Genomic DNA, 12,131 nt, shown 5'->3' on the forward strand with positions numbered 1-12,131 from the left:
CACAGTTGGAACTATACAAGTGTTCCTAATAGTATAGTGTTCCCAAAAGTGCAGTGTTAGCACACAACCATTGTTGGCACTTGTAGCAGATAACATTTTGGCCTCAATTTACGAAGAAATTCGATTTTATTTGCCATGTTGGAAAAGTAGGAAATATTTTTTTTTTCAAAATTTCCTTTATACAATAAAAAACCCAGTGGTAATCAAATACCACCAAAAGAAAGCTTTAGGCGTGTGGAAGAAAAAGTATATATAGTTCATTTCAATACAGTGTTGCATGACTTTAATTACCAGTTAAAGTAGCACAGTACTAAATATCAAAAAGTGCCCTGGTCATGAAAGGGGTAAAACCTTCCAAAGGCCAAGTGTCCAACATTAAGCAGCAACAATCATACAGATGTGTTAAACACACATCTGCATGATTGTTACTGCTTAATGTTGGGCAGGTCCAACATTAAAAACTATTGCATGGAATTCAAATATTATTCCAGGGTAATGTACAACTCCCATATAAAGCAAATCCAAGCAATACCTGTCATATATTTTATATAATGTACGTACATTATTAAAAAAAATACAGGAATCAGGGTAGAAATCCAACTCTTATATCCAAAGAAAGTAAATACTTGCTTAGTGATATCTCTCTCTCTATAGATATATCTATATATACAGGGAGTGCAGAATTATTAGGCAAGTTGTATTTTTGAGGATTAATTTTATTATTGAACAACAACCATGTTCTCAATGAACCCAAAAAACTCATTAATATCAAAGCTGAATATTTTTGGAAGTAGTTTTTATTTTTTTTTTAGTTTTAGCTATTTTAGGGGGATATCTGTGTGTGCAGGTGACCATTACTGTGCATAATTATTAGGCAACTTAACAAAAAACAAATATATACCCATTTCAATTATTTATTTTTACCAGTGAAACCAATATAACATCTCAACATTCACAAATATACATTTCTGACATTCAAAAACAAAACAAAAACAAATCAGTGACCAATATAGCCACCTTTCTTTGCATGGACACTCAAAAGCCTGCCATCCATGGATTCTGTCAGTGTTTTGATCTGTTCACCATCAACATTGCGTGCAGCAGCAACCACAGCCTCCCAGACACTGTTCAGAGAGGTGTACTGTTTTCCCTCCTTGTAAATCTCACATTTGATGATGGACCACAGGTTCTCAATGGGGTTCAGATCAGGTGAACAAGGAGGCCATGTCATTAGTTTTTCTTCTTCTATACCCTTTCTTGCCAGCCACGCTGTGGAGTACTTGGACGCGTGTGCTGGAGCATTGTCCTGCATGAAAATCATGTTTTTCTTGAAGGATGCAGACTTCTTCCTGTACCACTGCTTGAAGAAGGTGTCTTCCAGAAACTGGCAGTAGGACTGGGAGTTGAGCTTGACTCCATCCTCAACCCGAAAAGGCCCCACAAGCTCATCTTTGATGATACCAGCCCAAACCAGTACTCCACCTCCACCTTGCTGTCGTCTGAGTCGGACTGGAGGTCTCTGCCCTTTACCAATCCAGCCACGGGCCCATCCATCTGGCCCATCAAGACTCATTCTCATTTCAGCAGTCCATAAAACCTTAGAAAAATCAGTCTTGAGATATTTCTTGGCCCAGTCTTGACGTTTCAGCTTGTGTGTCTTGTTCAGTGGTGGTCGTCTTTCAGCCTTTCTTACCGTGGCCATGTCTCTGAGTATTGCACACCTTGTGCTTTTGGGCACTCCAGTGATGTTGCAGCTCTGAAATATGGCCAAACTGGTGGCAAGTGGCATCTTGGCAGCTGCACGCTTGACTTTTCTCAGTTCATGGGCAGTTATTTTGCGCCTTGGTTTTTCCACACGCTTCTTGCGACCCTGTTGACTATTTTGAATGAAACGCTTGATTGTTCGATGATCACGCTTCAGAAGCTTTGCAATTTTAAGAGTGCTGCATCCCTCTGCAAGATATCTCACTATTTTTGACTTTTCTGAGCCTGTCAAGTCCTTCTTTTGACCCATTTTGCCAAAGGAAAGGAAGTTGCCTAATAATTATGCACACCTGATATAGAGTGTTGATGTCATTAGACCACACCCCTTCTCATTACAGAGATGCACATCACCTAATATGCTTAATTGGTAGTAGGCTTTCGAGCCTATACAGCTTGGAGTAAGACAACATGCATAAAGAGGATGATGTGGTCAAAATACTCATTTGCCTAATAATTCTGCACTCCCTGTAGTGGTAGGCACATAAATAAGGCCATCTGTGACTCAGCTCTGTGCATGTGCTTACAATCAAAACCAGAAGTTGGATGCTGCAGAAAAAGACATTTCCAAGCAACATCTAGTGCAAAACATTTCACATGACCTTGGTCAATAAGTTGCTTCTTGTGCATCTAATCATGTGGATATGACTGACTTGATATTACATTTTAAACAGTGCACACATTGTCCTCATGTCCGGAATACAGCTTAAAGCAAACAATGTAACTATATTTGGTTATTTTACATTTATTATGTATTCATTGAGACTATTTTTAAAAATAAAATAAAAAACATGCTACAGAAAAAGCCCTTTTATCCCCAACTCCTTCAAGGTCTACATACTAAGAGCCCATTCACACAGGGGCAACACGACTTCTAGCATGACTTTGGGAGGCAACTTGGACATGACTTGAGTATGAATCAGGCAACTTACAAGGCAACTTTAAGTCGCCTCCAGGACAGGAGGCTTTCCAGTGGCCAATCAAACAACAATCAGCTCTGTGGGAGGGAGGGAGGGGTTTGCTTGAGAAATGTAGGTTATCTTCCTGTATTGTTGCTTCAGTTAAGACAGTGATCAGACTTCTGAGGCGACTTCCATTGAAATCTATGGGTACAAGTTGCCTAGAAGTCAGATTGAAGTAGTACAGGAACCTTTTCTGAAGTCGGAGCGACTTCAGTAGTGTACATTAAGACGGCTCCCATTCACTTCCATTCATTTTCTCGACCGCGCGACTTGGGGCAACTTGAAGTCGGATCCCAGGTCGCCCCAGTGTGAACCGGCTCTTAAAGTATAACACTCAAAAACACATATGCATGTGTTGTATATTAACCTTGTTAAAGTTGTGTAAACTAACCAGTTCCAGACTTACATACACGATGCACTCCCAAAAAAATTTGAAGTTTCCCTTCCCACTATGCCACATTTTTGCCATTAATTTTATTTAAGTCGTTTAACCACTTAAGGACCGCCAAACGCTGATATACGTCGGCAGAATGGCACGGATGGGCACAGGCACGCACAGGTCCGTTGCCCTTTAAGTGTCCAGCCGGCGGAGCGCTCGCGACCAGGTCTGAAGCTCCGTGACCGTGCCTGCGGGACCTGATTGCCGCCGGTGTCCCGCAATCGGGTCACAGGAGCTGAAGAACGGGGAGAGTCGAGTGTAAACACACCTTCCCCGTTCTTCCTAGTGTGGCTGTCACTGATCGTCGTTCCCTGTTATAGGGAACGACGATCAGTGATGTCACACATGCAGCCACGCCCCCCTACAGTAAGAATCACTCCCTTACTGCACACTTAACCCCTTAGCGCCCCCTAGTGGTTAACCCCTTCACTGCCATTGTCATTTTCACAGTAATCAGTGCATTTTTATAGCACTTTTCGGTGAAAACATTCGGCAAAAACATTGAAAAATATACTATATACATTGATAACCTTTTTACACAACTAATTTTTTCCTTTATTTAAAATGGACCCCATTAGTTGTAACTATGAAATCCTCAGACAATGGATAAAATTCTGGTAGGAAAGGCCGAAATATATTTATTTGACTTACCAATTTCCACATAACATCAGGAATATCCTTCCAAAGCTCTGGATCAAAGTTGATCATTTACAAAAACAGTTATGAAAGCAATGTAAATTAATATAAATAAAACAAATACCTAGTACACAGGGGTTCATGAAAAATCCTCCTTTCAGTTTAGGATCTTCTGGAATGTAGGGTTCTCCTCCAGTCAAGATTTTTGCACCCTAAAAAATTTAGATGATATGTAGATATAAAAGTTATAGTTAGTTATAGTCGTTACTTGGACAAACAAAATGATACATCGGAAAAAAAAAAAAAACACACACAGAACATTTATGAACTTTAGTTATTAACTGAGGCCAAAATCTACTAATGTTTATATTTTTTTTTTTATTTGTTAAATGCCTCCACCTTTATCATATTTACCGCCACCTTTCCCCATTCTGATACCTTCACTAAATCCTTTCTTGGAGCTCATTGAGAGACACATGAAGTCTTAAGCAGCTGCGTGATTGTCCTGTCTACTGGAGTAACACACTGGAGACAAAAAAAAACGTATCCAGCAAAGAAAAAACCCTGAACTATGATCAAAAACACAAAGGAGTAGGATCTGTGTTCCTTAATGGACTCCAAGAAAAGTATTTTAAGGTTATTGCAAAAATTCTACTTTTACTCTAAAGCAGTGGAACCAAGGGGTGTGCAATGTAGCACAAAGGCTAAAAGGATAAAAGGATAAAAAAACAAAAAAACGGGGAGACTTGTCTACAGCTCAAAGAGCAGTCTGAACCGATAGCCTGATGCTGGCATCAGATAAATCCTAAACATCCGCCAGGTAGATCTGGGAATCCATGCTAAGGAATATTTGCTTAATGCCAAAAAGATGAAGATCCAGTAGAGCATGCCTTGACAAGAAAATGTGGAACCCAACCATTAGACTAAGTTTGGACAAGGATCTACCCGAGCAACTAGAAACTGATGCACCCCTAGGGAGTCCATCCAGGATGACAAAAAAAAAATCAAAGGAATCCCATTTACGTGAGAGAAGCAGTGGCTGAGAAGTAAACTCTTAAAGCCCAGACTACATCCAGAGAAAGAGGGAAAATTCCATCTAATGAACTGGAGCTGCACAGAGGAAAATAAAACATGTTTTTTTTTGAGGTAATAGCCAGAGAAGAATGCTTATAGTCTCAGCATCTCCTTGTCCTTGTGCAGAGAGAGGAATGTCTCTAATGGGTTAAAACAGTTGTTTATGGCACAGGGAAATAAATGAGCCCTACAGTCTCTGAAGGAAAATAAAAGGTTAAAAAACTGGCACTGGATAGTGATGAAAGCTAAACTCTGAACTAGCTGAAGGAAGAGGTGATTTGTCTCACAGAGAAACTCCTGGGTCTCAAGACCCACACCAAGAGAACAATGCCTGTCCCCTGAGGAAGCCTGCCTGCCAATTGTCCACATTTGGGACATACAGTGCCTTGCGAAAGTATTCGGCCCCCTTTTGCCACATTTCAGGCTTCAAACATAAAGATATAAAACTATTTTTTTTTGAAGAATCAACAAGTGGGACACAATCATGAAGTAGAACGAAATTTATTGGATATTTCAAACTTTAACAAATAAAAAAACTGAAAAATTGGGCGTGCAAAATTATTCAGCCCCTTTACTTTCAGTGCAGCAAACTCTCTCCAGAAGTTCAGTGAGGATCTCTGAATGATCCAATGTTGACCTAAATGACTAATGATGATAAATAGGATCCACCTGTGTGTAATCAAGTCTCCGTACAAATGCACCTGCACTGTGATAGTCTCAGAGGTCCGTTTAAAGTGCAGAGAGCATCATGAAGAACAAGGAACACACCAGGCAGGTCCGAGATACTGTTGTGGAGAAGTTTAAAGCAAGATTTGGATACAAAAATATTTCCCAAGCTTTAAACATCCCAAGGAGCACTGTGCAAGCGATAATATTGAAATGGATGGAGTATCAGACCACTGCAAATCTACGAAGACCTGGCCGTCCGTTTAAACTTTCAGCTCATACAAGGAGAAGACTGATCAGAGATGCAGCCAAGAGGCCCATGATCACGGTGGATGAACTGCAGAGATCTACAGCTGAGGTGGGAGACTCTGTCCATAGGACAACAATCAGTCGTATACTGTACAAATCTGGCCTTTATGGAAGAATGGCAAGAAGAAAGCCATTTCTTAAAGATATCCATAAAAAGTGTCGTTTTGCCACAAGCCACCTGGGAGACACACCAAACATGTGGAAGAAGGTGCTCTGGTCAGATGAAACCAAAATCAAACTTTTTGGCAACAATGCAAAATGTTATGTTTGGCGTAAAAGCAACACAGCTCATCACCCTGAACACACCATCCCCACTGTCAAACATGGTGGTGGCAGCATCATGGTTTGGGCCTGCTTTTCTTCAGCAGGGACAGGGAAGATGGTAAAAATTGATGGGAAGATGGATGGCGCCAAATACAGGACCATTCTGGAAGAAAACCTGATGGAGTCTGCAAAAGACCTGAGACTGGGACGGAGATTTGTCTTCCAACAAGACAATGATCCAAAACATAAAGCAAAATCTACAATGGAATCTTTCACAAATAAACATATTCAGGTGTTAGAATGGCCAAGTCAAAGTCCAGACCTGAATCCAATCGAGCATCTGTGGAAAGAACTGAAAACTGCTGTTCACAAACGCTCTCCATCCAACCTCACTGAGCTCGAGCGTTTTTGCAAGGAGGAATGGGCAAAAATTTCAGTCTCTCGATGTGCAAAACTGATAGAGACATACCCCAAGCGACTTACAGCTGTAATCGCAGCAAAAGGTGGCGCTACAAAGTATTAACTTAAGGGGCTAAATAATTTTGCACGCCCAATTTTTCATTTTTTTATTTGTTAAAAAAGTTTTAAATATCCAATAAATTTCGTTCCACTTCATGATTGTGTCCCACTTGTTGTTGATTCTTCAAAAAAAATTACAGTTTTAAATCTTAATGTTTAAAGCCTGAAATGTGGTAAAAGGTCGCAAAGTTCAAGGGGGCCGAATACTTTTGCAAGGCACTGTACATGGCGGATGAGACAGAAGTGGAGTTCTGCTCAAGACAACATCTAAACTACATGTCTTTTCATGGGAAAACACTCATGCACTGTAACAATTGGAATATACAGGGACACATTTTTGATATCCACAGAAACCATAAATTCGCCCTTATTTCTGGACAAGAATGAGGACCGACACAGTTTTGAGATCCAAAATGTGGTAAACATATTGACATGGAAACTGGAACAAGCGCACATAGAGACAGAAGACCCGAGGGTGCTTGAGTTAGATGTGGTAAAACGTGTAAAACTAGAGTGTACCTGTCAAATACCATTTCCTGAACCCAAATATCGAGGATGTCTAAGCAACTATAAAAAGTTAAATACCATAAATGTCAACCCCCCCTCATGAAGGAAAGTGGGGAGACCAAAGGTTTGTCAAGAGTTTTTCAAACTAAATTCCAAACCATGGACAAGAAACCAAGCTAGGAGGGACTTGGCGAAAACTTACAGGAGTGAATGAATGTTATGTTTCCCAACAATCAGAAAATGAAATGACTGCAGTCTGCATTGTAAGCTTCTTCCCCTAAAGAATAGCTGAATGCTAGATAAATAGTCCCTTGAAGATCATGCAGAAGAAATGCTTCTTATATAAGAATTCCACAGCCAAGCAACTTAACCAAAGGAAAACTGTTGAGTGTCACAGCCAAAAGGTCAAAGCTATAGACATTTGTCCACTATGCTCAAAGATCAGTTGCAGTAGTGGAGAGATCTCTTATATAGGCAATTTGACGAGTTAGTCATAGTTTAGCAGGGTACAATTGTAGGGAGGAAAATGTACCTACAAAGGGGACATATAAACCACATCTAAATCTGCAGTGAATCAGAGAAGTCCAGCATGTCTGTCAGATTTAGCAGGAAAGAGGTTCACCGATTTGTGAATTATGGATCAGAGGTGGTGCCCAAGAGACAAGTGGGTCCTAATTGTGGTCAAGCAGCATCCCAAGATGCTCAATCTGAATCATCTGCTCCAAACCAGGAGCTCCTCTACATCCCTGTTGCCTCTCACACCATTATTGCTTTCACAGTGTGCTTGTGCACGCCTTCTACTTTCAGTGCTGTGTTATCAAATGAAAATAAAAAGGATCCCCATGCGTCCAGCTTGCAAAGTACACAGTAAAAAGGTAAACAGAAATGAGAGTTTAAACTCCCCACATAAAATGGCTGGTCATTTACCATTGTTAATGTAGCAAACACCACACATGTATTCTCAGTACCTAAATAAAGGAAACCTCAAGCGCAAGCCTGCTAGGTACTTACAACAATGAGTTACAAGAAGAACAAGGAAAGGAACATTGCTCTAGATCAGGGATCTTCAAACTATGGCCCTCTAGTTGTTGTGGAATTACACTTCCCATGAGGCATTGTAAAACTCCCAACATTCACAGACATGACTAGGCATGATGGGAATTGTAGTTCCTGAACTGGAGGACCATAGTTTGAAGACCCCTGCTCTAGACCGATAGGGACATATGGAATCCCAAAACATACTGGCCTGAATAGCAGAGTCCCGTATAAACTGGAACAGACAGGTAGTCACTGCCAAATGCAGGACTGTTTTAGAGGAACACCCATATAGATGATCAACTGGGAACCTGGGCTGTTTGGCTAGCTTAAGAGCTTTTCAGGATTCCCATATCTACCAGTAGTTGTAAACGACTTGAGAAACTTCCAGAGATTCAGGTCTGTTGCAGACAGACCACCAGTCTAAACTGGAAATTAGAAAAATCTTCCTAATGAATAGAGGACAACAGAGCCAAATAAAACACATTCACTCTTTTGGAGGACAGAGTAATCCTATGCTGGCTAACAGTTTTTTTTTTGCCAGTGTCCATTTCCTTTGTAGGTAACAGTATAACCAGGTAGTTTGAGACATCAATAAGTAGGTGAGAAAGAAACAGGTATTCTACACTTTACAAACCTAAAATGCGTCATTTGCATCCAAAGTGCAGGTGGTGCGGGATGGCTCTGCCACATTAAGGGCTGGCGGTTTACACATTATGAGAAACTTAAGCTGTACTCAAACTCAAGCTGTATTAGGAACTTCTACAGCAGACTGGCAATGTGTCCAATTTAAAATGCAAAAGACCACCTGCTTTACAGTCACATTTCACTTACCTGTTCCTTTGCACCCTTAACGAAACCAAATACTTTTTCCAGTTGAGGGCGGTTAATAAGTGGTCCCATCCTGGTGTCTTCCAAAAGTGGGTCTCCAATTTTAATTTTCTTTACCTTCTTCACTACAGATTCAGTAAACTTCTCCAGAATGTCCCGCTGAACAAACACACGTGTTCCGTTGCAGCACACCTAAACGGTGCAATAATGAGGAGGCCATCAAAATGACTTTGCAGCAGGTCAAGAAGTTAGAGAACATAAATGTAAACACCAAGCAAGTGTCAATTACTTACACTCAGAAATTTAAAGCGCCATGAAACCCAAAACCAAAAATTGTAGTACTGTATATTGCAGCTTACCAATCATTGAATACGGTGGCTACATTATTCTTTTTTGTTTAGGCCCCCCCCCTCTCGGTTTTCACCTGGTTATCGGGCCAGTGACACACATCCTGTATTAGAGTGCCCCCCCCCACTCTGGATGAAGGAGCACAGGGGGGGGCACATTTGGACAGCAGCAGTGTCAGTCCTGGGGGGGGGGGGGGGGGAGTGTTAAATGTGCCAGGAGATTTTAAAACGCTAACAAATTGAAAGCCAAACCCAAGCTAGTATTTTATAAGCAGTTACAGCAGGTTTTATTTCCTTTCAGTATAATGGATCAATATAAACGCTGACCAATGTAAATCACCCCTACCGGCGTTAAATGGTTTGTCTCATCCCTGAAACTGCAAGGGAGCTCGTTCATTTTTGAAACACAACAGATGTGCTGGCCAGATCACAGATAAAAAATTAAGAGTAAGCAAGCCTTAACGGGGTTGTATAAAGGTAAAACATGTTTTCCCTAAATAGCTACCTTTACCTTAGTGCAGTCCTCCCTCACTTACCTCATCCTTCAATTTTGCTTTTAAATGTCCTTATTTCTTCTGAGAAATGCTCACTTCCTGTTCTTCTGTCTAACTACACACCGTAATGCAAGGCTTTCTCCCTGGTGTGGAAAAAGCCTCTTGAGGGGGTGAGCAGGAGTGTCAGGACGCTCTCTACTTTGCAGATAGAGAAAGGAGCTGTATGTGTTAGTGGGTGTCCTGATACTCCTGCTTGCCCCCTCCCCCCTCAAGAGGCTTTCTCCCCACCAGGGTTTCCGCCTTGCATTACTGTGTGGAGTTACAGACAGAAGAACAGGAAGTGAGGATTTCTCAGAAGAAATAAGGACATTTAACAGCAAAATTGAAGGACGAGGTAAGTGAAGGAGGACTGCACTAAGGTAAAGGAAGCTATTTAGGGAAAACAAATGTTTCCTTTACATCCCCTTTAAAAAATAAAACAAATGCAGCCATCACATCCAAGAATGTGTAAACTGCAATATAGTAAATGTTTCCTTTTGTGTTTAATACTGCTGTAATAAAACAAAAAATCACTCCCAACTTCTCCAATTCCAAAATAAAAAACGATTACACTGGTAGCTTTTTGGAATGGTTTGCAATGAATGAACTCTTAGCAGTAGCTCAATATATTCCATGTATAATGCTTTCAAAACACTGGCATAAATGTCAAGAAATAGTTACATATTGGAAGCCATACATAATTAGTTTATTAAAATCAATAGTAAATTTATCAGACATGAAAAAATATTTCTTAGAAGATTGCCAATATAAGGCACTGCTTATGTGTATGACCAACTTCAGGTAACAAAAACACACACTAAAGAGAAAACGCCCCCAAAGTGGCTGAACTAATAACCAGTAAAATTAAACTGAAAAATTATCAGCCATACAACACAAAACTGAAAAACAAAGAAATAACTTCTGGATACTTTGTATACAATGAATAAACAGTTACTATAATACATAGTTACCGTATATACTTAAGTATAAGCCGACCTGAATATAACCCGAGGCACCCAATTTTACCACAAAAAACTGGGAAGACTTATTGACTCGAGTATAAGCCTAGGGTGAGAATGCAGCAGCCACTGTAAGTGGAAAACAGGGTCAACAATGCCCATTTGGAGCCTCAATGTGTCCATCTGCATGCCTCAGCCTCACTGTCCTCAATTATGTAACGCTGCATTTACTGTGGGGGGTTTACAGGCATCTGCACAAGTGAAAAAAATAAAAATGTAATATATATTTTTGCTGCATTCAGATAATGCAGAGAATACATGTATAAATATATACTGTAAATTGCACTTCTGGAATTTAAAAATAAATACATTTTCTATATGTGCTAGACGGGGGACTTACCTCAGGCCCCAATTTGTTGTATTAAAAAACGCTCTATTACTTTACTTCCTGGACAGCCCTTAGGTTGGGAAAGACACAGGAAGGAGTTCACCAGCTGTGCTCATTACCACACTCCCTTCACCGGCCCCCTCTCCCCTCAAGAGATCGCTTCTGCCCACCTCTGTACAGATATACAATCAATGGCAACGAACAACATTCTCGCTGAATACAGTGAGGGTCTTCCTGGTTTTGCCTCTTCTTGCATTGATCGTTTATTTGGCAGAGTGTTCAGGAGCTGAGTGATCACAGCCTATGTGGAGCAGAGCTTGGTATTGAAAACAGGAGAAGTGTGTCCCTGGAAGTCTGTAAAGCTCACCACACGCACTATACAATCTGATTGTACCATCTCCTATGTAGCGCAAGGGCCTACCTGATTGAATACAGAGTGTATAGATGTTATGTCCTACCAATATATAGTTTTGGAAAATCTAAATGAGATTGTATAGTGTATGGCCACCTTTATACACCTAAAATTAACTAGTTGCACTTTTGGTACCATTAATTGTGAACGGCACCCCAAAACACATAAGCAAAACACACATTTTGCTACATTAAAAAATTTGAGAGAGGGGGCGTGACTGGAAGTTGCCCTGGATGGAAGCTTGAGCTCCTAGCTCTCCTCTAGCCCACAGCTAAACTGCCTTTTGTTGGGGGCTTACACCGCTCGTTTATGGGTGGAACCCGGAGGACCCGCTCCTCCAAAGTCAGGGGATCATCTCAGCCTCCTCCCGGCTCCTCAGCGACTCTCCGGGGGTATTTTTCCCCGCCGACCATGTCCCACAGCAGCGCGGACATGATGGCGCCAACCACCTCCGCCTCCTCCACGCGGCCTACAACTCCGCCGGGAGAC

General features: G+C 41.1%; 1 protein-coding gene across 4 annotated transcripts in view; it reads right to left on the reverse strand.

Annotated features, from left to right (window-relative positions):
• The window catches only part of ALDH9A1 (aldehyde dehydrogenase 9 family member A1), a 99,369-nt gene that overhangs the window by 12,830 nt on the left and 74,408 nt on the right, over positions 1 to 12,131 (reverse strand). For all 4 annotated transcript variants that reach the window (XM_040359739.1, XM_040359737.1, XM_040359741.1 and 1 more), the window contains exons 8-9: positions 9,007 to 9,195; positions 3,923 to 4,010 (exon numbers count right to left, since the gene is read on the reverse strand). In XM_040359739.1, the coding sequence (XP_040215673.1) occupies positions 3,923 to 4,010; positions 9,007 to 9,195 (277 nt within the window). The remainder of the gene's footprint in view (positions 1 to 3,922; positions 4,011 to 9,006; positions 9,196 to 12,131) is intronic.

This window comes from Rana temporaria, chromosome 7 (assembly GCF_905171775.1).
Source record: "Rana temporaria chromosome 7, aRanTem1.1, whole genome shotgun sequence".
Classification (NCBI taxonomy): domain Eukaryota; kingdom Metazoa; phylum Chordata; class Amphibia; order Anura; family Ranidae; genus Rana; species Rana temporaria.